Source organism: Mesoplodon mirus (assembly GCF_964341445.2).
Source record: "Mesoplodon mirus genome assembly, chromosome: 7".
Classification (NCBI taxonomy): domain Eukaryota; kingdom Metazoa; phylum Chordata; class Mammalia; order Artiodactyla; family Ziphiidae; genus Mesoplodon; species Mesoplodon mirus.
The window spans coordinates 2,383,619-2,411,552 of NC_138983.1; the positions used below are offsets into that span (position 1 = coordinate 2,383,619).

The window sequence follows — 27,934 nt, forward strand, 5'->3', positions numbered from 1 at the left end:
GGGGTCAGTGGTGGCCTAGATCGCAGAGGTCCCGGCTCCCAAGGGGCTGTCATCTGTTGGGGAGGACAGACAGTAATCAAGGAAACAAGCAAACAAACAAAAACAAGATAAGTTCCTAGTGATAATAAGTTCCACAAAAGAAAGAACTTGGGGGCCGTGATGAGGACCCTCAAAGGGGCCGGGATGGCGTCCCTGAGGGGCTGAGGCCCAGTGGCGAGAAGGAGCCAGCCTTGCGAAGACCAGGCAGAGGGAACGGCAGGTGCAAAGCCACGGGTAGGAATGAGGCTTTCCCAGAGAGGCCCCAGACCCTGTCCTCCAGGCTCCTTTTAGAATGGACTTCTCTCCAGCCTAACTCTGCCCATCTTTCCTGAGTGCCAGCCAGGTGGCCCGCACAGAGCTGCTGCTGTGGAGTATGGGGTGCACAGCCCAGAGGTGCTCAGGGTATGAGTCATGTGGGACCCACAGAGGCTCAGGACACAGTACTCAGTGAAGGCGTTTGGCAGGGTTCCCAGTGAAGCATCCCAGCCTTCTCTTGCCTGAACCCTGGTGTTCTGTCCCCTGAAAGGCTCAAGAGCTCATGTGAATGTCCCTCTATATCCATGGGTTGGTTCAGCTTGGGAACACCTGAGCCCATGTACCTTCTGATCCTGGGGATCCCTGGCTCCCAGCAACCTTAGCTCTTTGGCTGCCTCTCGTCCATCTGCTCACACTCTGTGTACCTGTCTGTCCATCCTTTCCAACCGTTCCAGCCCGAGGTCACCTCGCATTGGTGCAAGAAACATGGCTGAGTCAGGAAGGATCTGCCTGAGTGTGCTGAGTTACAGTCAAAATCAGATCAGTTCCATAGGGATGCTCTGGGTGCCTACTGTGTGACTGGCCGTGAGTTGGGGGGGGGGGGCGGAGGGAGGCGGTGAAAGGATGGAGACAAAACAGAGCAAACCAGCGTACAAGTGAGGCCAGGCAAAGTTGGCATGAGCCCCACCCAACCCTGCCCCTGGGCAGGCTGGGAACTTGGGAATGGGAGACACACACCCAAACCCATCAGCCCACAAGTGAGAGTATAAGTCCAGTTGAAAACACACCAAGGGACTTCCCTGGTGGTCTAGGGGTTAAGACTCCGTGCTTCCACTACAGGGGCACGGGTTCAATCCCTGGTCAGGGAACTAAGATCCCGCAAGCCATGAGGTGTGGCCAAAAAAAAAAAAAAGAAAGACAGACAAGAAAACACACAAAAAACAGGGGCCAGATACCAGATCACGTGAGCTAGAACATTGCTTGACTTCCTAAGGTCAAACTGTCCTTGAATTCCTAGTATATATATGATCTTGACTCTCTTAGGCTGCTGAATTCCATCTGCTACTTTACAGTTTAGGATTTGGGCATCTGTGTTTATAACTGGCTTTGACCTAGAATTTTCTTATATTTCCTTACCCAGTTTTGGTGCCTGGTTTTACCTAATAAGATAAGGTGGTCAATGTCCCATCTTTGCCTATAAGTGGAACACTTTGTGTGGGCTCGATGTTATTTGCTTCTTGAAAATATTGTAGAAATAGCTCAAAAAACTTAGAACCTTCAGGAGGAGGGTAGGTGACTATCATTTCAATTTCCCCAATGGGTTTTTGTTTATTAGGATTTTCTATTTCATAAACCACTTTGGACAATTTTTCCTTGAAAATTATTTATCATGTTGAGTTTTTAGTTTTATGGACATAAAATAATATATCATCATAACATAATTATTCAATTCACTCTGCATGTGTAGTTATTACTCCCTTTTCATTCCTAATTCTTTGTTACTTTACTTGCTTAACGTTAATCTATTTTCTTGACTCTTCAAAAAAATAGTAGTTGGTTTTGTCGATCAATTCTATTTTCAAAAAATTTCTCTTTGTTTTGTTAATCTCCTCCTTTATCCTTTCTTATTCTTTCTTTGTATTTATTTTGGTGTCCTTTTTCTAGCCTCTTGAGTTGAAAGCTTAGCCCATTTGTTTTCAAACTTCCTGATTTTTAAAAACTGCTATAAATATTCCTCTGAATACCTTTTTGGCAGCATCCCACAGATTTTGATATGTTATACTTTTATTGTGAATCTGTTTTAAATAAATTTAATCTCCATTTTATTTTCTCTTTAACTGAAGACTTATTCAGAAATATATTTTTTTAACTTCCAGGTGTATCAGTTTTGTTGCTCTCTTTTTATTACTAATTTCCAATTTTATTTTAAGGTATAGACTTTTTCAAATGTATTGGCTTTTCTTTTAGGGCCTAATAAGGCCATTTTTGAGAACTTTCTGTGTACATGTGGAGGCAGCAGAGACTTTTCTGTTAGTTGAGTCATTCACTTCCTCTACATCCTTATTTTGTTTGTTCATTTTTCCCACTGTGACATGTCAGCTTCTGAGAGATAGGTGCATAATTGCCAATGATATTGTGGATTTCTTGGTTTCTTGGTTTAGTTTGATTTTTTTTCTGTTCTGCACTCTGGGCCCTTAAAGTCCAGGCACATGTGTGTCCTTCCCTCAGGTGTGTGCAGTGGTCTCTGCTCCCCTCCCTCCCTCTGCTTCTTCTCTCCTTTTGGAACGCCTCTCCATCGGTTCTGGAGCCTCCAGCCTCCACATTCCCCCACCTTTCTTTCGTCCCTTACTTTCCTCTTTCTCACTGTACTATGTCATGAGTGATCCCACTGGCTTGGCCTCCACTCACTGCTCCCCCATCTGCTGGCCTGGCCTGCTCATTGGCCAGTCTCTGGAGGCTTCTCTGGCCATCACAGCAATCAGGTCTTTGATCTCCACTCCTTTTGCTGGCACCCCTTTGTATCTCTCTAAGGATGTTGGATCTAATCTAAAGCCCCCTGAAGCTCCCTCTTCAGGTGTGAGTTCACCCCATGGTGAGGCTGCTGTCCCACGGGGGTGGGATCAGGCTCCTCAGGTGTTTGGTGACTCCTCATCTCGGGAGTGAGACCCTGTAGTTCAGGGAGTGATTACCACCAAGTGAGCGTTGGAGCCTGGCGCTTCCTCTACCTCCCAGCTGTATGATACTAGGTGCAGAGGACGTGGCTCATGCAGGGCAGGAGTGTGGCAAGTGAGGACGGAAAGGGGACCAAGGGCCTGGCAGGGTGAGGCAGGGGGAGCGTGGTGAGAACCCTGCACCTTGGGTCTTCACGCCAGCCCAGGGGAAGCTCTGGCCAGGTTTCAGGTGGTGGGGTGGGGGTGGCGGTCGCTGTGTGATCTGAATTGTTGCTCTGGCTGCAGTGGGCAGGGAGCCTGGGGGGCTGGCCAGGTGGGCTCAAATGGGATTGGAGGTCATCAGGCCTGAGCCAGAGCAAAGGAGAGCAGGTGGAGAGCCCGGGGGACACTGAGGAGGAGTGGTCTGTGGAAGAGCTCCTCAAGGGCAGAATCACACAGACTCCCCACCACCACCCCAGTCACCAACAGTGTCCTCTGCCCTTACTATAGTTCTAGACCATTCGTGCTGGCTTCCGGAACTTTGAGATAGGTCCTGGTACTGTCCCCCTGGAAGTCCTCATGGCTGCTCAGAGGCACTTCCCTCTTGCCCCCCCTTACCTGCCTGGTCCTTGAGGTGTCCCCTTAAAGGGCACTTTGCCCAGGAGACCCCAATTATCCTGCACTGGAACCGTGTCCCTGCTCTACAAGCACGTATGAGCATGGTGCTCTCATAACAGCCCCAAAGATGTCCCTGTCCTCGTCCCCGGCACCTGTGAACATGTGACCTCCCATTGCAAAGGGGACTTTGCAGATGCAATTAAGTGAAGGCTCTTGAGGTGGGGGAATCACCCTGGATGATCCAGGTAGGACCAATATCATGGCAGGGGTCCTTATAAGAGGGAGACTGGAGGTTCAGAGTCAGAGGAGGGGCTGGGATGACAGAAGCAGAGGTCAGAGAGGAGAAAAGATGCCACATGCTGCTTTGAAAGTAGAGGCAGGGGCCACGAGCCAAGGATGCAGTAACCTCTAGAAGCTGCAAAGGGCCAGGAAACAGATTCTCTCCTGGAGCCTCTACAAGGAATGCAGGCCTCGTGACACCTTGATTTTTGCCCAGTAAGTCTCCTGACCTCCAGAGCTGTAAGAGAGTAAATGTGTGTACTGCTAGGTTTGTGGTAACTTGTTACAGTAGCAATGAGACACTGATACAAGCCCCAACTCCATGCTGGGCCCTGGGGTACAGCAGCGGACAAGATGGACCAGACCTCGCCCTCATGGGGGTTACCCTCTAGGAGAAAGGGGTGGGGACTTATACAGCACTGTATGTCAATTATATCTCAACAAAACTGGGAAAAGAAAAAAAAAAGGAAAAAAATCATGCCGAGTGCTATAAATAGAGCTGAAGGGACACAGAACAGGGGTTGTGACCCCACCTAGGAAGTTAGCAAAGGCATCTGAGGAAGCGCCCTGTGATCTGCACACAAAGCATGAGTGGAAATTAGCTCGGCTAAGCAGAGAGATGGAGAGAGCCTTCCAGACAGGGGGCTGCACGTGCAAAGGCCCCGAGACAGGAAGGAAGAGGCCTGCTTTGTGTATCTGAGAGGACATAGAGGGCTGAGCACAGGCCAAGGGAGTGAGTGGGGTGAGGGAGGGTGAAGAGCTGGACAGGGTTAGATCAAGGAAGGGGCACTCAGGGTGAGGACAGTGGGGCACCCTAAAGGACATTAGGCAGTGGAGCCATATGAAAAATGTTGCATTTGTAAGATCACTCTGAAATTCAAGAGGATAATGTAATCATTAAGCCAGAACAGGATGCTATGAAAAAGAAACAGAGAACCAGAAAGAGCTCTTGGAAATGTAAAATATGTTACTGAATTAAAAAAAAAAAAACAAAGAAAGGCAGTAAAAGATTGAAGTCAGTCTCCCAGAAAGTAGAAGACAGACAGAGAGATGGAAAATAGGAGAGAACAGCCAAGAAGCATGGAGACTTGGTCCAAGGAGACTCAACATCCAACTACTGGACATTCCAGGAAGGGAGATGAGAGACAGCTGAGGAGAGGAAACGTCAATGGAAGGGAGAGCCCACCGAGAACCTGGACTAAAAGGGCAGCCACCGTGTCCTTGTGTCCTTCCAGAACCTTCCCAAAACACTAACAGGTGACCTACCAAACCACAGGCCTCAGAACAGGTTGGTTTTCAGTAGAGAAGACTTACAAAGATGCCTTCAAAATTCCAAAGGAAAGTACAATTCTATACCCAGCCAAGGTATCTATCAAGGGCGAGGATACCATAAAGGCATGTCTGAAAACACGTGAGAGTTCGTGAACTTTACTTTCTGCACTTTTTCTTAGAAAGTTATGGAGAAGGTGCTCCAGCAAAACGTGGGAGCAGGTGAGGACAGAGGAAGGCATGGAAGGCAGACAGCAGTAGGGCCTGTGCAGGGGGATGCTGGGGAGGTCCTAGCCCAGGCACAGGCAGAGGACAGGCTGCCCCAGGGAGGTCTCCCAGGAAAATGAACAGGGTGGACTCAGAGGCAAACCTGATACAAAGGGGCTTGTGAAACAGCAGAGGATCACCCCAAGGTAGGCAATGCTAGAAAACAGGGTGGAGAACCACAGACCCCATGGCTCTAAAGGAATAAATGCTGGGCGTAGATCTCACTGTGGACTGAATGACAATAATGGTGAAGCGATCCTGGGAAATGAGAGAGAGGGGATGCATAAGATGGTTTGAGAGAGCTCAATCCTCACCCTCCATGGAAGGAATTATAAAAAAGATTCTGAAGTTGATAAATCAAGAAATAATATGGGAAGCATGTTCCTTAAGGCTGATAAGAGAATTGCCAAAGGGAAGCCTTAAAAGTAGCTGCCCCATGAATGGGACAGAGGTGTGAACTGAGGTCCAAATGGTTCTTTTTCATTATAAGCTCTACAGTGAGTGCATCCTCTCGGTTACACTCACGTATACCCACCCACCCACACTCTCTCTTACACGCACACACACACACACACACGTAATGAACTCTTCCCACAAGAGCTGCTCTCTGGCTGGAATGTGAGACGATCACAGGGGGACCAGAGGAGATGGGGAGACAGGTGAGGGGCCATGGCCAAAGTCCTGGGAGAAAGGGGGAGGAGAGGACCACGGGGTGGAAAGAAAGGCGATGCAGGAGATGTTCAGGGGGTGAAATACTCAGACTTGGGGATGGGTTGGATATGGGGGTGGGGGTGGGGCATCATCAGGAAAGGACCGCCCCCCCGCCCTGGCTCTGTCTTGGCCACTCAGTGGGGGAGGGAAGGCCAAGGTGATTCCCAGGAGGGAACACGGCATAGGAGGAGGTGACATGTCTCTGAGACGTCTGCGTGGGAGTGTCCACCTGCAGTTGGAGTATGAGGCTCAGAGGGAGGGTTGGCGAGGTTGAGAGTGGGCGGTGTGGAGCTGGCACCGAAAGAAGAGGTGTGAGTGAGGTCACCCAGAAAGAGATTCCGGGGGGAGGAATCTCGGGCGTCCCATCATCCTAGGGGAGGTGACTTCAGGAAGGGGTGTACCGTGCCATTGGGAGGCCCGGAAACAAGGTCTGGGACATCCCATTGGGTGTGGCCCTGCAGGGCCACGGAGTTCCTTACTTGGTCTGACTCGGTGCTACCGCCGTGTCCACTCTGACCGCAGTAGACGCTGTGCTGACCTGATCGGGGACGTGGATCCCACCGCCTGGGTCACCAGGACCCCCATGCCAGTGCATAGTAGGTGCCTCATAAATCCTGGTGGCCTGAGTGACGGGATGAGGAGGTGGGCACTTGGGGTGGGGAGCCTGGGTGTTTGTTGGTGGATAGAAGCTGCTCTGCCCAGCGAAGGGCCCGGCTGGGCAGCTGCGGGCCTGCTCCTCCAGCCACGCCTTGCCTGCACCTGGGGACAGTGCAGGAGCAGTGGCATGTTTGACCTCAGACTGGGGCCGGAGACCAAGGTCGGGTGGGCCTGGAGAGGGATAGCCTTGGGCCCAGAGTTGGTCACAGAGGAAAAGGGCCCAGAAAGAGTGGGAGGTGCTGCTTCCCCGAGCTGTGGCAGAGGCCAGGCCTGAGCTGGACCCTCCCTCCTGCTGCCGCCCCAGACATCGGGCTCCCTGGGCGTGGATGGGCTGCCGGGCTGCCGGGTGCAGAGCGAGACCGATGGGGAGGCCAGGGGAGGGCCCTCCCAACCCACACGTTCTGAGTCCTCCACCCGCCTCGGCTCAGCATCCTTCCAGGGAAATGGGCGTTTCCTGCGGGAGGTTCCAGGGGCCCAGGGTTTCAGGGCGCGGGCGCGGGGAGGGGAGCGGAACTGTCCACAGCTGTCCTCTTGCCAGCATCCCTTTGGCACTGGCTGCCGGGGGCCCCGCCCTGCGTGCCCAGAGTTACACTCTTGACGCTTCCTTCTTTGGGTTAGATGTCGTCTTCAACAAATATTTTCTGAATGTCTGCTATGTACTAGGCGCTGGGAACACGGGGGAAAGTATGTGGACCTGCCCTTGAGGGAGTCGTGTTCAATGGGGCCACGGACAGTAAACAGACAATTAATTATCTTCCACAGAGAAGGGGGAAGTGCTCCCAACATGGTTAGTCATTCACACTTCAGTATGAATGAGTGTCTCCCATGCCTTGCTCAGTAACAGACTGGACCAGAGTGGCCTCACCCTCCAGGGACTGGGGCAAGGGTAGGAGTCAGAGCAGAGAGGGGGCAGGGAACTGCTTCCCACAAATGCTTCCCCGGCTCCCAAGTTCCCAGGCTGCATCCCTGGGGCCCCCGGGAGGCCCTCCCTCGGACCCACCCCCACCCGGCCTGGTCTCAGCCCCTCCAGCCGCCGCCCCCCCCACCGCCGTACCCCCTCCCCGTACCCCCTCCTTGAGGCCTCGCCCTCCCCGCCATCCTGGAAACGATTTTGTTGTCTGCAGGGATCATGTGTAGCTGCCTGTGAGTTATAAGTCTCCGGAGCGAGCAGCCTGTTACCTAACCAGGCCCGGCTCATGCCAATGTCTTGAGTAATTATTGGGGGGCGGGGGGCCGTCCAGCCCGCAGCAGAACCTCTCCGAGGGAGTGCTATTGTTTTTCATGTCAGCTGCATTTTAAGGCTACATTTCACGTCAGCTGTGACTTGGAAGGAAAGAGGGCCCGGCCTTTGAGAAATGAGACGGGGTGGTAGAGGGCAGCTTAACCCTTTGCACCCACCATGCGCCCCAGCTTCCCAGGGCTGCCTGACAGAGAGCAGGCTTGTCGGGGATCAGAACCCGAGGCCAGGCCCAGCAGCCGCCACTTGGCAGCGCTGATGGAAACCGCGGTGCGGTTACGCACAGACAGTCACGGAAACTCGGAGGACGGCGGCGTTGGAGGGCGAGCGCCAGGCCCGGCTCCGAGCCCTTCCCCCACCCCTGCTGCCGCCCTCCTGCAGGTCTCCCCCTATCTGGCAGATCTGCAGCTGGCAGGCAAAGGGCTCTGGGGCATGTGGAGGGGACCGGGGGGCGGGGGGCCAACCAGCCCACCTCACCAGCCACCGCCACCGGTGGGCCTGGGGGAGAACAGAGGGGGACGCAAGGGAAGTGGGGCTCCCCGGCCATCCCGCTTCTCTGGCCCCAGACCTGCCTCCACCCCAGATCTGTTGACTCAGTGACTCAAGCACCGACCAGAGGCCAGGAGTGGCCCCAAGTGCTGGGGAGGCCACACAGACCCCTTCCTCAGGAAACTCAGTCCAGGGAGAGATGGACAAGAAACCAGCAAGCCAAGGGGTGGAGCATGGAGTTACGGAGCAGCAGGACTGGGCGGAAGAAAGCAGGCGGGCGGCAAGTGAGCAGTGTGGGAGGTGGGCAGGGGGGTCTCCCAGGAGGTGGCATCAGAGTAGAAACCAAACAAGGGAGGGTCGTGAGCTGGACAGACGTCCAGGAGCAGAGGGGAGGCTGCCCCCGCCACCTCGGCCCCTCCTGACACCTTGCATTGCTGACAACTAGGCTCTGCAGCCCACCCCACCCCACCCCGGGCCTTAGATGGTTCCCATGCTTCTGGATAAGGCGGAGGTGGATTCACTCACTCACCTGTTCACTAAGCCATTCAACAAACCTTTACTAAGTGCTGCTGTGGGCCGGGAGCATCAGGCCTGAGATCTTGGGGTGAAAGAGCCTGGAATACTGGGGGACAGCAGCTCCCGGGCAAGTGGGACTTGGGCAAGTGGTATGAGATGATGGTGGGGAGGGCTGGTAGGGGCCAGATCGGGGCCTGGCAGCCCCCATAAGGAGTTTGGATTTGTTTTCGCTTGATCAGAAGCTGTAGGTGGGTTTTCAGCTCTAAGCCCAGAGGTGACATGCTCTGATTTACATGTTTCTGAGCTATGTGTAGAGCAGGGGGTTTTAGGGGGCGTGGGTGTGGGGAGGCAAAGAGAGCAGCTAGCAAGGAGATGATGGACTAGATTCAGGGCAAGTGGCTTAGTCCCAGCTGTTGCTAAGACAATGGAAGTGGTGGTAGCCTAATTAAGGGAGAATTTTGCCACCCATAGGGTCCCAGCTGAGCTGGATCACCCAGAGTCTAAATGTGTACAGCACTACAGGAGGACCAAGGGGCCTTCTCTCTGTTTACCTCACTGTCTGAAAAGCAAAAAATAAAAAAGGTTATTTTCAATCTGGGGTTCTATACCCAGTCAAACTCTCAGGTCTGAGAGTAAATTAAAGACATTTTCAGACGTGCACAGTCAGGAGTTTTACCTACCACATACCTTTTCTCAGAAAGTTATTTGAGGATATGCTCCAGCAAAAGGAGGGGGAAACCAAGAAAGGAGAAGCACAGCATCCAAGAACCAGGGGAATCCAACACATCCCCCCCCACAAAAAAATGAGGCCAAGGACATTCCTAACATGATGGGGGAAAGAAAGTCTAGCATTACAACTATTCAGCAGGGCTAGAGAGTAACTAATCCTTCTAGGGCCCTAGGAAGAAACTTCCAGAAGAAAAAAGTATAAGGCTGATAGATTGCTGGTGTTCTCAGCAGGATGGATAGAAGCTTTACAATTCTGGCAGAGAGCTCAAGAGCAAACTAGTGACAGATGCACTGAAAACTAAGCAAAACATAAAGGCAATTTTAACCCCAGGGAAAACAAAAAGTTATAATCATAGAAGAGCACATGACTTGGCTGAAAATAGCATTTACATAGTGATGCTGTTACATAATGTTTACATAAAATGCAAACAGTAAATATTTATTTAGCCTAGAATTGCAGTGTAACTATATTGGCAGGATAGGGGAGTGGCAGGGGGCAAGAGATGTGAAAATGAAATCTTGATCTCTCGTCTTCCCTGTTAGGCAGTCACTAGATAATGTCTAGAACTTCAAAAGCAAGGGGTAGACATATAAGCCTGTGGTTTAGAAATACCAAGGTAAAGGCAAGAGACAGCAGGGAGGGTTGAGGGGTTGCCTCTGGGTCAGGAATTGAGGATAAATGATACCCACCCATGGGAGCTCTTCAGCTGGGTTTGCTGCTGATGGTGAGAAAACTCCAGAATGGAGGAAGAAATGGGGAGGTCTGATGGTGCCCTGGTGAGGAGGAGGTGGAGACGTGCCCCTGGGTTTGGGAAAAGCAGGACAGTGGGTGCAGAGGCAGGCCAGGTGTGTCCTCATGTCACATGTGCAGACTTGGGGCTGGCTGGTCCCCGGACAGGAGCCTTCTGGGTAGCCAGGGGGCTGGGGCTGTATGGGATGGGGGCAGCGGTGAGAGAGGAGGGCCCACTGGTGGGCACCCCCTTCCCACCTTTAACTCAGGTTGACAGAGGGCCCTGGCCTCCTGCCTGGGTGGGCCTCCCAGAGCTGTGACCCAAGTGGTACCAAGGATGGTCTCCCAAGCCCCCAGATCCAGGTGCTAATGGGGAACCTGCAGGCTGTGACGGAGGGTGAGCCAGGTCCTCCCAGAAGCCTGCAGACCATACCTGGTCTGGTCAGTCTGGGTCCCCCCCACCCGGGCCCAGTGTCCCAAGGAGCTCTTCCTCTCGGCCCCAGGAGCAGGAAGTGTGGGCAGGGAGCCGCAGGATGGCCTGAATCTCTCGCCTTCAGGTCAGCCCAGGCTAGGTGGGCCACGGGCCAGCCCGGGGCCTCCTTCCGGGGTGGAGGCCTCCCCACACTTTCACTCACCTTCCGAATATTGTGGGCCGTCCTGGGAGCCCCCACTGCTCAGCCCCCAGGTCTCTGACGCACCCCCAAGGTCACCCCACCCCATCCCCTCCATCGCCCCAGCCGCTTGGCCACACACCTCGGGATCAGGGCTGGGGACCTCTAAGGTCACCTGCCTCAGTGTGGCGGCTGGAATGAGGCAGGCACAAGAGTGCAGACGTGGGGACAGTGAGGGGCAGCCCTGTCACCTGCACAGGAGCCGCAGGTAGCCTGGCCTGGGGTCCAGGGGTTTGGAGATGGAATGGGGTTAGGAGGCAGATACCCTGCTGGGGAGACACGTTTGACCCTCCACCGCCTCGTGGCGCGTCCCTTCGCATCCCCGTCTCACAGATGCAGAGACAAAGGCTCAGGGAGGTGATGCCAGGAACGCCAGGTCCCATGTTTGCATGTGGCTGGGCCCAGGCTGGAGACCAGGCAGGATGGGGGCCTGTGAACCACACGGGCAAAGGCCCCAGGACGGGACCACCGGCAACAGTAGGGAAGCGAAGCCCGGGACCTGGGGGGTTGCTGGGAGCAAAGGGGAGTGGAACCCACCAAGTGTGTCCAGAGGGGGCTGGAGCGCTCGGGCCCGGCCTGGAGCCCCAGCGGCTTCCTGGCCCACCTGCTCCCCCCTCCTCCTCACCCACTTCCCGGACAGTGGGTCTTAGGGTGGGGCGGAGGTGCAGCAGCGCCCCCTTAGCCACAAGGTCCCCACACACACTGGGCATCTGCGTGGCCAGGTGACAGAGCAGGCCCCCCAGGGCCACGTGCCCACGTGGATGAGTCATGACCCAGGGATGCGGCGGCTCGGCAGGGGAGGTGAGCAGGCAAGGAGAGGGCGGGAGCAGCTGCTGGCACTCGGACTGCCGTGAAGCAAAGCGCCAAGGAGGGGCCGGGGGGGCAAAGAGGGTGGGGGGGCCCGGGCCCCCGTCTTCTGGGGCTGCTGGCGCTGCCCCTCCACTGAGAGCGTGGGGGACTGAGCTCCCGGTCTTAAAGAGTGTGCAGACAGAGGTGGGGAGGGAGCCCGGTGCTGGGCGGAGGAAGAATGGGGCTGAGGGGCTTCTGGCTCACAGGCTGTGGGTCCCACAGGCCGGGAGAGAACAGGCCTGGGAGGGTGTTGTCACGTGCCCAAGGTGGCGAAGGCCCACCCAAGCCCCCAGCTGGGCCTCCAACGCCAGGCAGGGTGCAGGGCTTGGTCCTGGACAGGCAGAAATCCCTGCGGCTTCCCCAGGAAGGCGGGTTCCAGGAAGGGCGCTCCAGCCCGTTCCACGTCTCCTTCCCCACAAGGCTCTTCCAGGTGCCAGGAAAGGGGCTCAAGTCCAGGTCCCCGGGTCTGGGACCCCAGCCCAGAGCCCCCCGGCCCAGCCTCTAACTCGGGTCCAGCCTCACGGGGGCTAATTCAGGGAATCCTGTCCTAGGGGCAGGAGCCAGGAGTGGGGGCGGGGCCGGGGGTGGCCCTGACCTGGGTGTGGGCCTGGGGGGGCCCGGGGCGCCAGGGGCTGCCTGCCCGTCTGGGTCAGCTGCAGCTGCAGCCCGGCCCTGGGCGGCTGAGTCATGGGGCCGCTGTTTCCAGGCCAGGACCGAGGCAGGAAAGGCAGGGAGACTGGACACGCCGGCACCTGAAGAGTGGGCAGGCATGGCCCCCCCCGGGCTGGGGGTGGTCAGCCTGTACCCCAGCTCTTCCAGCCCCCCAGCCCTTGACACCGCCCCTGGATTCTGCTCCACGTGCCAGTTCCCAGGTTTCCCCCACTCCCCAGTGTAGGGCCCAGCACAGCCCTGGTGGAACTCTGCCCGTGTACACACACACACACACACACACACACACACACACACACACAGGCACACACGTGCCAGAACACACACACGCAGGCCAAGCCCCTCAGCCCCTCTGCTGGTTGCCCTACCTGGGGCTGACCTGGGCAGTGTGGCCTCTGGTGGCGGTGATCCACTCATCCTGCAGGTCTTTACTGAGCACCTATTGTGTGCCAGACAGTGGGCCGGCAGCTGCAAGGCAGCAAAGCAGAAGCCCTGCCTTCAAGGAGTCGAGCGTGGCAGGGGTGCCGGGGAGGGGTGTCTTTGCAGAAAGAGTACCTGGACAGCCCTGAGACGGGGCATTTAAGTGAATACTCAGAGGAGGGCAGAGGCAGCTTGAAGCTCCTGGGGGAAGAGCCCGCCCCACAGAGGCAGCAGGTGCAAAGAGCCCGGGGCGCTTCGGGGCCTGAACAGAAGACCCGAGGGGCTGGGGCAGCAGGGAGGACCCGGCCAGATCGTGATGGCCTCGGGGCCACGGCAGTGACCCTGGCCTTGACTCTGAGGGCATGGGGAGACCCCGTTTTAACGTCCCCCTCCTGGGGCCTAAGAGTGGCCATGGGAGAGCGGGTGGGGGGCCGCTGGCAGGATCCGGGGGACGCTGGTGACCGGGCCCAGGGCGGCAGCTGCAGGGGTGGGGGGAGCCTCAGATTCTGGATGGATTTGCTGGGGCCTGAAAGTCTCCAACCTTGACCCTGTTGGGTGCCTCTGTGGCTGGTGACTTGGGGAGAGGGGGGAAGGCTGAGCCGCCTGGGTGCACTGGGAGGACAGGAGGACAGGCCGGGCGGGGGCTCCTCTCCCCCAGATCAGGGAGGAGCGGAGCGGAGGAGGGGTGGGGGGCTGGGGCGGGGGAGCCTGTCTGGGAGTGAGTGGAAGGGCCCCTGCAGGGCCAGCCTCGCAGCCGATGCCGACGCCAAGAGGACCTTTCCTGGAGAGCGGTGCCCTCCCCTGGGTGTGGCCTGGGGCGCACTCAGCCTCCCTGTCCACAGACAGACACTGACGACGTGGCGTCTCCAGAGCCCCGTGGAAAGGCCCGCTGCACCGCCGCCCCGGGGAGCGGGCTCCGTGGGCATGTTTCAACACGGGCGGCCTCCAAACCCGTGTTGAGTGAAAGGGAGCAAGCAGAGAGCCTAGCATCTCATGTTACCGTTCATGCTAAGCCTGCCGCAGATGGATACTGTATCGCATGCGCGTGAGCTGGTGTTTTGAAATGGCTGGAAGGATAAACACCAGATCGCTAAGACGGTTACCTGGGACGGGGCGGGGGGGAAAGAAAGCCAGACGGGCCAGGTCAAAGGGGACGTTTCTTTGAAATGTTTTTACTTCTTGGAGAAAATGTTTTTGAAGAGTACTTATATCATGCAAACGCTTTGTAAAGAGGTTCATTGAACAGCAAGAAGTCCAGCTGGGCAGAGCGTGTTGCCAGGGCGGGGGCGCACGGGCGCTGTCCTGGAGGCCGGCTGGCGTGGGATCAGCAGGCCTCTAACTGTCCGGGGAAGAGGCTCTGGGGGCCTGTGCCGTCAGGGAGAAGCCGGGAAGCTGCGCAGGTGTCCGGAGAAAGGACATAGTCCAGGACTGAGCAGGAAAAGAACAGCCAAGGGTGGCCGGAGAGAGGCACGGAGAGAAGCCGCACCAAGCTGTGCGTGCAGGGGAAGTGGTCAGAGGCAACTGGAAGGTGCTGGGAGCCTGGGGGGCACGCTGGGGTCTGTCCAGAGGAGCTAGACCCTGCCCCCAGGACACTCCAGCCACGTACACATCAATCTCCATTCTGAGCTGCAGCACGCACTCTCTGTCCCCTCCCTGCTAGGGGGGTGACGGAGGCCCAGAGTCCCCCCAGGTGGTCAGGGGTCATGGACTGCCTGGCAGTATCCCCGCTTTCAGGGAGGTGGACATTTAGGAAGCAAATGATGCACGTGGTACCTGGGCAGACCAGAGTGGCTGGAAGGGGCAAAGCAGGGAGGTGATGGCAGGCAAACTGGGGTGGGGGTGGCGCTGTTTCTAAGGAGGAGACCCTCACCTAAGGGCCTGAAGAATGAGACCGTCTGCTGGTTCAGGAGACGGGAGGAACGTTCTAGAAAGCAGGCCGGCAGGTGCAAATGTCCTGAGGCAGAGAGGGGGTACAGCACATCCAAGGAACTGATAGAAGCCAGTGCAGGGCAGGAAGGGGCAGTGGCCAAGGTGGGACACAAGGCCCAGACCGTGAGGGACCCTCTGGCCGAGGCGGGGCTGTGTCTTTGTCTTGAGAGCAGTAGGCGTCTTGCAGGAGTCTCACCAGGGCAAGGACGGGGTGCGAGGGGTGGAGGGAGGCCTGCTGGCTGTGGAGCTCATGGAGGGTGAACCCACCTCAAGAGGCACTGCAGGCCCAGGGGTCCTGAACTGCCCACACCCTGGCTGATGGCCCCGAGATGGTGGTGGGGAGGGGGACTGGGGGCAGCCAGGCCAGGGTAGCAGCAGCCAGAGGCAGATGGGACTATGATGACGGAGCTGCTGGGCGGCCCCTGCCCACCTGCCCGCCGTCACTGGGCCGCGTGTCACCCGCCTGCCCGCCCGCCGGGGCTGGGGGTTTGGCTGGGGTGGCCGGGTGCTCACTGGCTCCCAGTACAAAGTGTTCTGCCCGGCGTCCCCCTGGCTTCCAGGACTTCGAGGCTCGTCAGAGGGGCAGTGCGGGAGGGGGAGGCAGGGGAGAATCAAATGCAGGTGGGGCCTCCACCCTGCCGCCAACACAAACACGGCCTCTCGGCTTCCAGTGCCTTTTTCCAGCCTGCCCTACATTCCCGCTCGCCCGGCCCCGAGGAGGGTGACTGAGTCGGCCAGCCTGGGGCTGCATGATGTGGGCAGGGCAGGCAGCCCCCACTTGGCCTCTGCTGGCGGGACCCCCCTGAGGCCCCAGCTAGGGGCTGGCCAGCCTGTTGGGAGGCCCAAGCCCCGCCCATCCTGAGCCAGGGTCCCCCCCCGCCTCCACCAGCCCACCCACCAGGTGGCCGTGGGCAGCTTCCTGGCCTCCGTGCATCCTGGTCCCCACTGCCCAGGCCCCCTTCCAAGCAAAGAGGCTCCTGTGCAGCCCAGGAAGCTGTGTGCTGCCTGGGGCCCCCTGACTCTGCCACTGTCCCCTCCGTAAGCTGTCCCATGAGCCTTCCTCCCCGCAGTCCAGGCAGGGCGGCCTCAGTGGGCACAGTCAGGCGGTGGTTGTGAACGACTCTGGGCACAAACGTGGCCCCCACAGAGATGCGGCTGGAGGGAGGAGGTGGCTCAGTGTGGAGGGGTGAGGACTGAGCACATGGGTAACACAGCACACGCAGAGCCCCCATGGGGCTTTCGTCCTTGGGGGTGGGGGGGGCAGGCAGCTAGAGATGGAAAATATAATAAATAAGCCAGTGACGTCAGTGTGAGTCCTGGAGGAAAGGACAGTAGGTGGAGGATGGGGGCAGGTCGCTGCGTTTAGCTCAGGGCCCAAGGGGGTCTTGTGGGGAAGTGAGCCTTGAGCAGAAATGTGGGCAAGGTGATGGTGTGAGCCACGCGAGAATCCAGGAAGACTTCCTGGCAGCGGTGGCAGAGAGAAGAGGCGGGAGCAGGGCAGAGAGGAGGCCTCATGCTGGAGCTGCCTGGGGGAGGGGTGACAGCTTGGAGCCTCAGCCCAGACTTTCTTTTTTTGTTCAGAGCTCAAAGTGGGGTTTCTCAGAGTTCTGAGCAGAGAAGCAAAATCTCTCAGACTGTGGGGCTGAGGGCAGAGGTCACTGAGGTTGTCCAGGTGAGCTGGTCCATGCTCCCCTGGCCACCTCCCCTGCTAGACCCCCCGGATGGAGCCAGCAACGTCTTTCACCTCAAGAAAGAAGAGCCCTGCCACCCACTAGCAACACATGTCGTTAAGACCACCCTAAGTAAGACGGTTCACTGTAGACTGCAAAGCATGTACAAAAAGAATGTTCCAGCTCCATGGGGAAAAGAAAGATCCTTCAGTGAAGTGTGATGTATCGACAGGCTGATCGCTGAAAACAGGCCTGCAGCTCAAAATCAGTCCCACACCGTTCAATGATTGAAGGGTAAAATACAAATCTAAAAAGTCCTAGAAAAAAAATGTTTCAGGGTCGGAATTGGGAAAGCTACTCCAAGCATGCACAAAATCTAGAAGCCACAATGGAAAAGGCAAACAACTCTGACTACATAAAAAAGTGAAAAAGTAAATAAAACTTCTGTATGACATGACCAAAAATGATAATCATAATTGCCATGAACCAATTCACATGACCAATGGCACACCAGGAACAAACATTTGTGATGTCCATGTCAAAGGACAAACTTTCTTAATATACAAAGAGCCCTTACAAATCAATGACAAGGAAAAGGCCTGGCCAGCAGCACCCTGGGGAGGGAAGGAGCAATGCGCTTAGAGGACATCTGCCCCCCACCCCACTACTGGGGCCCTGGGAGATGGCAGAGACCCCATTTTCTCATCCAGCAAATATCTGTGAAGCACCAACTCTATTCATCCCAAGTGTATTTAGTGAGCACCTACCATGTGCCAGGCTCTGGGAGACCCTCTGGGGACGTGAACGTGACAGCATGGTCAAAGGCCTGGCAGCAAGAGCTTTCAGCTGGTGGTAGGGAAGCCCACTCTCAACATTTGAGCTCAGGTTATATGTTGTGGTGAGGGCATGGCAAGTGCAAAGGCCCTGAGGCAGGATCGAGAGGAATGTGCCCAGGACCTGAGAGAAGGGTGTCGGGGGGGACTGTGAGGGGGCTGCGTGGAGTTCAGGGGCTGTGGATGGAGGTGAGATTTCATTCTGGATGCACTGGCAATTCTGCGGAGGGAGACAACTCAGCCTGGCTGCTGCTGGAGTGAATGGGAGGGGGATGGGCCAGTCAAGTAGAGGCGATTCCAGCAGCACAGGCCAGGGATGCCACTGGCCTGGGCAGAGGGCGTGGGGGGGGCGGTGTTGGATTCAGAACGTGTGCTCTTGAGAGCGGGTGGGACATGGGTGAGCGCCAGGGGAATCCAGTGCTTTGCTCTGTGGGTGTCGGCACCACTTTCTGAGATGGGAGGATGGGATTGCGGGCAGGGCAAGTCTGAGTTCTCTTTGGGCCCTGCTGCACCGAGATGCTGTTAGACCTGCTTGCCAGTGGAGACGGGGTTCTGGGGCCCCCGGGAGAGTGCAGAGCTGGGGCGGAGCGTCAAGGGTGTCTGTGTAGAGATGGTGCTGGCCGACGGGGGTCCTTGGGCTGGGTGTAGAGGGCCTGCGAGATTGTCCCGGCTGCGGCGGATGAACACTGGAGAGGTGGCTGTGGTTTATGATAATGATCCTGAGACCCGCCCCCCTCAGCAGTCAGCCTGGATGGAAGCAATGCTGAGGGTGCCTGGCGGACCCCAGGCATCTGTGGGGCTGCCCCTGGGCGAGCGTGTGTCTGTGGGGCAAGTAGAAGTGTCTTCTCTCCATCGTGACACTCTCTCAGAGGGGAGTAACCTGCACTCCTAAGGGGTGGTCAGCAAGGGTCAGCCAGGAGCTGGCCGGCCCCCAGAAGGGTCTGGGCTGACCAGGGACCTGGACCATGCTGTGCCGAGGACCCAGCTGAGGCATGGCTGACTCTGGTGATGGCTCAGATCACCTGCCACCCAGTAGCCAGAACAGTGAGAGATTTGAGAGACAGTGGCTAGGACAGAGGCCTTGGTCTACAGCCTCTGAAATGCCCACCCCGGCTGATTCATGATGCTAAACCAATGCACCAGTCCCAGAGACCAGGGCACAAGTGGCGGCCACATCGCCCACCTCTCCTGGCCAAGGCTCACCCCCTGCCTGGACTCCACCTGGGCAGAGGACCCTGGGAAACAGGCAGAACGGCTGGTGTGTTGGTGACCAGGGGTTCCAGAGATGGTGGCATCTATCTCCCAGTTAGGAGAGTATGCTTGGCACCCGACAGAGCCCCCATGCTGAGTGGGGCTCCCACTGCTCGCCCGCTGAGCTGCCCCATCCCAGCAGCACCACCGCCTGGTAGAAGGCTGCTCACCTCCATGGCACGTGCAAAGGCCCAGGGGCCCAGAGGTCCAGGCAGATACACTTGCACCCTTTGGCAGCTCAGGGAATGATTTGGTGGACGGTACAGGGAATTGTGCAAAACCACACCCGAGGCAGCACATGCATTCTTGCACATGCAGTCTCCCTGCCCTTGTAAAGCCTGAGTACTCGTGTACACACACGTCTACACGTACACATGCCAGCTGGCCCTCAGGCCACGCTACACGCAGGCAAATTACTAACAATAATTACAGTAATGGTCAACAGGAGACTTAATCAGAATTTGCCAGATGCCAAGCACTCTTTCCAGTGGTTTCCTGCATAAATTCATTCAATCCTTACAACATCCTACTGAGGGAGATTCTACCAGCATCCCCATTTTACAGATGGTAAACTGAGGTTCAGAGAGGCCAAGTGATTCACCCAAGGTCACCCAACCAGGAAGCGGCAGAGGCAGGACATGAGCCCAGGCAGCCTGTCTGTGTGCCCAGGCCCTCCCCGCGGGCTCTGACCCGCTGCCCTGCGGCCCGCACACCCAAAACGCGTCCTTCCCCAGGGCCTCCCGCAGACTGGCGTGCACACATCCTGCCCCGGCCCACATGCCCAGCGCACGCCCAGCCCAGCAGGCTGTGGGCCGGGCTCCGAGGCTGTCTCCTCAGCAGGCTGGGTGCACCGTGCACCGCAGGACAGAGAGCTAGGCAGGCAGGCCGCCCTGGGGACTGGCAGTAAAACCTCGGCAGCTAGAAAACACGGCTGATTTTTCTCCAAGAGCTAAAGCACTAAAACAAAGTCATAAACACAATTACACCGTCTCCTGCCATAAATTACAATGTTATGAAGCGCTGTGATCTATTTCCACTCATACCCAGCTCTGTGAGACCGGCCAGCCCCACGGGCTCTAACGAAAGGATGATTTATGGGTGTTATTCCCCCGCATTCTCGCTGTGGGGGAGGGGCGTTCCCAAACTCCCAGGAGTCAGGGAGGCCCAGCGCCAGGGGCAGGGCCTGGGGGTGGGGGCCAGGCTGCCCACCAGGCAGGGACCTCCCCCCAGGACAGCTGGCCCTAGGCAGGCAGGTACCCCGCACCACCTCCCCCTTCCCCCTTGGCAGAAAGGTTCCCCGGGGGCTGGGGCGTGGAGGCTCTGGGCTGTGTAGCGCCCACCATATTCGTTCCACAAATGTGAACTGGGCCCTCCCTGTGCCACCAAGGACAGGCAGAGGGCTGGGGCTCCTGGAGCCCAATTCCAGTGGGAGAACCAGCTAAGGAGCGAGCAGCTACAACCGCAGGCCAGGGGCCTTGGAGAAGATAAGGGCCAGCGTGGGGATGGTGGGGGCCATGGCAGAAGGAGGGACATGGCCGCGATCAGTGCTTTTGGTGAGGTCCGAGGGTAGAGGGTGGCTGATGCAGGCGGGGAGCAGCTGGGGAAAAGGGCCTGAGGCAGGCACGTGCTGCCATGTTTGAGGACCAGCAGAGTGGCCTGGAGTATTTACTCCAGGGAAATGCAGAGGGAAGAAGGTGGGGGGAGGCCATAGAGCAAAGGGGGACAGGTCTAGGGCCACAAGAGGGACTCAGGCTTCTCCTGGGAGTGAGGTGGGAGCTCAGGAGGCTATGAGTAGGGCAGCGATGTGACCTGGTTTGTGTTTTGAAAGGACCACATTGTGGGGAAGGCTACCTGGCAGGCTACTGTAATAGTCCTAGCATAAAAGACTGGCGGTCTGGCCTGGGCTGGGAGCCAGGGAGGGGCGGGCAGGGGTTTCCCAAGTTCTGCTGACAGACTGAATGTGGAGCATGACACTGAGATTTTGGTGTGTTTTTCTGGGATGAGAAAAATGTGCAAGGAACAGGGTGGGTGCTGAGAGAGAGAGAGAGAGGTCTCAACAGAGGTGCAGGAAAACCATGGTTTTATGGTCTGAGTTCAGGCCTGAGGTCCCCAGGGATCAAGCGTGTGGGTCTTGGGTGTGTCCCTAGCCTGAGCCTGGGTGCTCAGGGTCAGAGGACAGCAGACCACAGCTGTCACATCAGGGTGGCCCTCCTCCTGCCGTGGTCTAGCAGACACCAGGACGCAGCCAGTGCCCCTCCCCTTGATGCTTTCTCTCAGTGACATCCATTGCCCTAGACGTGGGTGCTCAGCATCACCTGCATGTGCTGGAGGGCGCAGGGGGCAAAGGTCACAGGTCACCGTGACCCCCACCCCCACTCCCCTCCCTCACCAAGCAGCAGCTTGCGGAGGGAGGGCCAGGGCCAGGGGTAGGGCAAGAAATGGCATTCTATGGAGATGGAGAACCCAGAGTCCCAGGGGCTGGGGTGGGGGGGGTGGCTCAGGACCACCACCTGAATCCCACTGAGCAGCCACGAGGCCCAGGGGGCGCAGTGTTACCTCTCAGGCTGAGTCCTTCCTGGGTCCAGCAGGCCCGTCGTCCAAGGCTGTGGCTGGGCTCTAATAGGGGTGGGAGTGGGCACCCTTCCACCGATCAGAATTCACTCACCACACCCTGTGTCCTGCCCTGTGCTGGGGGCTTCTCACAAACTGTATGTTTGGGAGGGTCCAGGGTGGACTGCGCACCCAGGGGACTGTGAAGTGTGGCTGGGGCCCTGGACAGGGAAGGCGGGTTTCCCAGCACGGGGCTCCCTCTCTGGGAGGCCAGGATAGGGACCGGGGTGGAGGTGTGGCAGGCTCAGCACCCCTGCCATGGGCCACTGGACCTGCCCCGGCTATGAGCGGGCCCCACCCGGTCCCTCCAAGCTGCGTCCAGGGACTCAAGGCCCGCTGTGTCCCCGGGCCTCAGCTGTGTCACTTGTCTCATGGGCTCAGGAGCAGCGGGAAGCAGGGGCTTGTGACCTGGGCAGTGCTGGGCCTTGCAGGTGCCACAGGCCTGTGGCCAGGGCAGAAGGGGGAGATAGGCCAGCAGCAGCCCCTCTGCAACCCCTGCTCCCTGGCCTCTTCGCTCCCATGCTCCCTGCTGTGTGTGAAGGGGGGTGAAGGGGGCAGAGCCGTGTCGCAGGGCGTCAGGAGGACTGAGCGGGCCTGTGCATGGACACGCTGAACTGTCATGGCCATGTCCCTGCGCCTGTTGCCGGCGTGTGGGCTTGGGCAGGGCTCCCTGGGGCTTCAGGCCCCCGCGCACCCTGTGACATACCTGGAACCCCCAACTCCCTGCAGCCCAGCTTGGCCCCAGGGCTGGCATCCACCTCAGTGCCTGGTGTTTAAGTATTTTGAGCATTGCCCCCGCGAGCGGCTCAGTGACTCTTGGTCTAGCACAGTCTGCAAACAAGAGGAGAGCCCAGAGGTCTTTTGCCCTGTGACCCTGCAGAGGGCCCTGGGCTGTCCCAAGAGGAGCCCTGCCTCCCCCTTTAGATGTTGACCCACGGGGACCCTGGGGCACCACGAGCTGCCCCCCAGGGCAGGGGACTCCCTCCCCACGAGCCCCAGGCCTCCGTGTCCCCCACTCCTGCCCATCTTTGGCCAGTGTGGCCGAGACAGCCCAAGGCTTGCACGTGGCCAGGGCCATCGGCGGGTCCAGAGCTGGGATCAAGGCCGAGCAGGTTCTGCAAAAATTTCCCTTGAAAGACTCTTTTTCAAGATTTTCTTTTGAAAACAAATTCATAAGCACATCAAACAGGAATCCCGTCGTCTTGGGTTTGATCACCAGCCGCCCGGGGCTCTCTAACTGGCTGTTATTCTAATTGCTTTTTTTCTCTTCCGAGGGCCGGGAGTCGTCTTATGGTTATTAATTTGGTGAATGGAGGCAGGGAACAAGGGAGCTTTTGTTGGCCTTGCCCTTTAGTCACTATCAAATTGCAAATAATGACGAGATCCAAGATCCCCAAAACTGATGTGCCCCAGCGGCTCCCGGGGAGCGCCGTCCCGGTCCCCGAGCGGGCACTGCCTTCCTCTGAGGGTGACAGCGCCTCACCTGGGCACCTGCCCGGAGGGACGCACTTCTCTGCGGCTGGGGTTCGGCTCAGGCCGCTCCCTCCGACCAAATGAAGTGCTCACTGGGCGTCACCATCGAACGTGAAGCAAGATAAAGGCACTCTCCTTGGGAGGAGGAGAACCCAGGGCGGGGGGACCCAGGGACCATCTCTCTGGGACGTGCTCAGCCCTGGAGAAGCGTGGCAGGTGTGAGTCACACTCACAGAACCCGCGGGCACGGGCTCCTACACGACTGTCCTGCTCCATCCTCAAGAACGCCCCCCACGGGAGGAGCAGGGTGCCCCCACTTCCCAGCTGAGAAACTGAGGCCCAGGGAGGACAGCATGGCGGCCAGGTCTCAGCATGGGATCTGACTTGGCCTCCTGGACCAGCCTGACCAGGCTCACCCCACACTGGGGGGACAGGGGATCAGCCACTGAGAAGGACGGAAGCCCACCCGGGCAGAGGCCACCACCGGCCCCTAGGGGCTGGGCAGTACAGGGCAAGCTCAGGCAGCCCAGAGCCAGCGACGAGCAGCAGGCAGCCCCGGGTGGTGTGTGGCACCGAATTCAGCCACCAAGGTCGGCGGGGGCGGTGGGGGGGGGGAAACATGGCTCCCCAGGGCTTGGCCCACCCACTGATCACCACGCCCTGAAGCTGGACCAGGCGAGTGATGCAGAGGATCCCTGCCCATCAGGCGTGGGGCTGGGCAGGCGGAAGGACCCTGCAGGGGCCCAGGAAGACCCAGGGGGGCCCTGAGGGTGGCCAGAGGACCAGGAGGACTCGGCAAGTGGCCGGGAGGCCTTGGCAGGAGTCTGGTTTGGCCTGCGGGCTTCCCCACTTGCTCTCTCTCCCGTCCCATCAGTGGCAGCATGTTAACGCTCCTCCCCAGACCCGCTCCTCTCCTGTGCGAGAAGGAGGAGGAGGCGTGAGGCCCAGGCTTTGGGCCGGCTCTGGGATTCTGGCCCAGATCCGAGCTAGTCCCCGGCGCCCCTGCCACCTCCAGCAGTCTAGCTAATGGGAGCATGTCCCCTGGGACCAGGGAGCCCGGTGAGCCCCCCCCCAAAGCCCCATCTCCCATGAGCAGCAGCCCAGGGGGCCGAGGTGGGCTTGGAAGCAGAGCAGGGCAAGGGCAGTGGGCAGAAGTGTCCCAGGTGGCCCCCCGAGGGCGAGCTCGGCCTGGGGCCAGCCTCCCGCCTGCTCCCCAGTGGGGGCTGTGCTGTCAGCCCCCTGGGATGCGCCCCCTCTCCAGTCGTGCCCAGCAGCCCCACCCCTTCCTGAATCCCAGCCATTCTTCCATTTCCTTTTTTCCCAAGAACACCCTATAAAGGCTTCCATACCCACTTGCCCTGCTGGGGGCTTCAACAGATGTTCAAGTGCCATAAAGTGAAAATTTATGAAACCACAAATTTTCTTCTGTAAAGTATTTGGTGCTCTAACTGATGCCAAACCAATCAATACCCAAGCCGGGGCCTGCACGGTGGAGCGACAGGAAGCTCGCCCGGACCAGCCTCGTGCAAGGCTCATTCCAGGCTACCAGGCGTGCAGGGTCCCCCACAGGTCTCCCAGGGCATAGGCGGGCAGTGGGACTGGGGGGCTGGTCCTGCCGGCGGCCGGAGCCCCAGCGGTCTTGGGCCGAGGAGAGGGTCCTCCCCAGCCCCCCTTGGCTGGGCTGCAAGGGTCCCAGCCAGAGACCCCAAATGAGACTCTTCTCCTGGGGCCTCGGGGCCTGCGTCTGTGGGTGGCCTCAGCATATGGTGGGACTAGGGTGTCAGGGAGGCACCCGGGGGAATGCAGGGGTGGGGAGAGCTGAGTGAGGGGCCCAGGCCCTACCCCAGCTAAACCAGAGAAGCTCTGCACCCCTTCCCTTTCTAGCCTGGACTCCGGTATCAGATGTGTCTGGGAAAATAGGTTAGGCCCCCCTGGCCTGGGTGAGGGGGCCTCAGACATGCAGCTGTCCCTGTCCCCAGGCCCAGGGGCAGGGGAGGAGGTCTCAGTCCCCCGCACAGTCTGAGGAGGCAGAGGCAGGCAGGGGAGCCCAGGAGGTCCCAGGAGACAGCACTGGCCTCAGTGCTGCAGCCGCCACCGTGCGAATGGGGGACGTGGGTCACAGGCCCCACCTCACAGGCAGCTGTCCTGATAGGGGGGCTGCTGCTCCACGCCCCAGCCCCCATCCTGCCCTACCTGCTGCTAGGTCTCAAGAGAGCCCCGTGGCCCCAACTCAGGAGAGAACCCTCCCCTCCTCTCCCTCAGCCAGCCCTGCCCCTCCCCCCTGACTCAGCATCCACCGTGGGAGGGAGGCTGTGGACTGCCCCACCCGCCTCTGAAGCCTGACCCGGGCGCACCCGGGGACCCAGCTACACAGCATTTGTGGCCTCTTCAACCCACAGCATCTTCCCCGGGGCCGACCCACTTGGCCAGCACCCAGCTCCGTCCGGTCCTGGGGTAGGGATATTGCAGCCAGCAGTGGGGCCCAGATGGGTCCTGGGGCAGTCTGGCTCAGGGCGGCTCAGAGCACATACATCATGGACCATGTGTGTGTTCAGGTGGATGGCCGGCCCCAGCCAGCTCAGCCTGCCGCCGTCCTCGGCCCCAGCGTTGACCCTTGGCTGAGCCATCCCTGGGCTTTTACCCCAAGCCACACTCTCCCCTGAAGCAGCTCTGTGTTCTTGCAGCTTGGCCCTTATCGGTGACGATCTGGCCACCTCCGCTCCCTCCCCCATCATTTCTAGTCTTTCCAGTGTTCCAGGTACCCAAGGCGGGTATTATTTTCTGAAGGAGACCCTGGGGGAACCACCCCCAAGGGCACTGCAGGCCCCAGGGTGAGCCATGCCTCCTCCCGGCTCATGCCAGGACGTCTGCTTCACCCCTGCCCCTGCTCTGAGGGCCCTGGGGTCCTCTTCCCACCCCTGGGGCTCACTCCAGCCCCACCCCGTCTTGGCCATCCAGCAGCCCCTGCTAAGTACCTGCAGCCCCAGGCCCATCTTCCATCCACCTCCCCTCCGGCTTCGTGGGGCGACCCCACCTCGTGGGGTGGGCGACCCCAGTGCTCAGCGCGGCAAAGGCCTTTGAGAGGAACATGGTGGGCATGTGGCCCTGGCTGACCCCTGGGGATTGGTACAGGTTTGGAGGCTCAGCTGGGAAGACGGTGGTGCCCCTGCTGAGTAGGGGGACCGTGCCCGGGATGACAAGACCACCCTGAGGCACAAACCCTGTTGGTGGGCATGGTGGTGGGGGTAGATGGCAGGGGAGGGGCCCCACCCTGCTACCTGCTCAGCCACTGGGTCTCAGGTGAGGGCGGCAGAGCGGGTCTCCCTCCACGCTCGTGTGTGCACACGTGCAGACTTGCACAGGGGCCACGGACACCCCCCCACCCCCCCCACACACACATGCGTGTTCCACACGCACGGGTGTGACCAAGGCCAGGCCCCGTCCCTCCCCTGGCCCTCAGGGAGCCCAGGCCTTGAGGCCACCTGCACACCGCCCGGCTCACCTCTGACCCTGTCCCCGCAGGTGACGCAGCTGGACCAGAGGCTGGTGCTCATCACAGACATGCTGCATCAGCTGCTCGCCCTGCACCACGGAGGCCCCCCCGGCAGCCAGCCCTCCAGCGGGGGCGGGGCCCAGGTGGTCCAGCCCCACAGCGGTGGCTCCATCAACCCAGAGCTCTTCCTGCCCAGCAACGCACTGCCCACCTACGAACAGCTGACCGTGCCCTGCGGGGGCCCCGACAAGGGCTCCTGATGGGGGCTCGGGGCCCAGGCCCGAGAGGGGAGGCCCGGAGGAGTCCTGCCCGGCCCACCCCACCTCCCACTCAGCACAGGCACCACTAGGCCTGAGCCACCTCTCGAAGGCCCGAGAGAGCAGTCCCGCTCTCCAAGGCCCCAGACACCCGGTGGGCTACAGGGCCCTGTGGCCTGGGCTGGGGGGCTCGGCAAGACCGCCTCTTCCCAGCCAGCGGGTACTAGAATTTGGCTGGGTGTTGGGAGGAGGGGCCTCTCAGCTCTGAGACCGGGGTCCCCCACATTGCTTGCATAATACTCGGGACAAAGCGGCAGGGGGTCAGGCCGGGCATCCCAGGCACTTGGTCTGTCCCATGTATGGCCAGGAAGCAGTACAGCTGTGTGCAGGCCCCAGGGCGTTCCTGAGGGGAGACCGAGGGACGGCCTGGACAGGGTCTGTGAGGACCCCACCCCCAGCCTCAAATCCAGGCCCAGGGGGACCCAGGGAGAAGGCAGGCAAGGCAGGGCAGGGCAGGCCCAGCCCATGCCGAATAAAGGATGCCCACGGGCAAGGCCCAGTCAAGGCCCGAGAGTCCGGCAGAGGCCCCCCCGGCCTGGGCCTGACTCCCTCACGCTCCAGAGGTGCTGACTCAGGCCAGGAGCTGTTGGGGAGCTGCTCCTGAGACCACAGCTTCCAACGGGAGGGACATGTCCACCGCTGTGGCCAGAGCTCTTCACTGGGGGTGGACCGCCCACCAGTAGAATGGGGGTGCTCAGGTCCCCCACTTTGGACTGGCAGCTTCTCCTACCCATTCCGGAGAAAAGAGGAGGATCCCCAAACCCCGCTCTGCGTGCGGGCCTCACCTCCAGCTCCCTGCCTGGTCTGAGCAGCTGGACAGACACACAGACGGTCGCCTCCCTGACTAGCTGCTGAGCCGCAGGGGAGCAGACGGGCGTCACCCTCTCTGACGAGACCTGTCTCCTCTGGGGTGCTCCGTCTCACCGAAATCAGAATAATCTGTGGTGATTTGGAATCTGTGCTTTAATGAATTTCACAGTGTGATTTTGATTCTTAATCGTTCAGGTTTTTCCTAATAAATGTGGAATCACAAAATTGATCTTGCCCTGCTCTCGCCTCCTTTCCTGGGGGAGCAAGCGACCCATCTTTGGGACAACCTGTGTTCCCGTGGAGCTGCTGCCCACCCCTCAACACCCCAGCACCCCTCACCCCGTCTGCGCCCACCCCGGTGAGGGGGCCCAGAAGCCTCAAGCCCCTGGCCTGGGATTCCTGGGAACGGGGTGGCGCCAGTGACCCAGGAGCACCTGGAGGCCGGGCTGTTCCTGTCCCCCAACCCAAGGTCGGGCTCCAGCCCACCCGCTA

The 27,934-nt window shown here is 59.1% G+C and overlaps 1 protein-coding gene across 1 annotated transcript in view; it reads left to right on the forward strand.

The window, feature by feature from the left end:
- Positions 1-27,550, forward strand: part of KCNQ1 (potassium voltage-gated channel subfamily Q member 1) — a 350,394-nt gene extending 322,844 nt beyond the window's left edge. The window contains exon 16 of the mRNA XM_082629545.1: positions 26,345-27,550. Coding sequence (XP_082485671.1) covers positions 26,345-26,575 — 231 coding nt within the window. The 3' untranslated portion in view covers positions 26,576-27,550. The remainder of the gene's footprint in view (positions 1-26,344) is intronic.
- Positions 27,551-27,934: the final 384 nt, after the last annotated feature.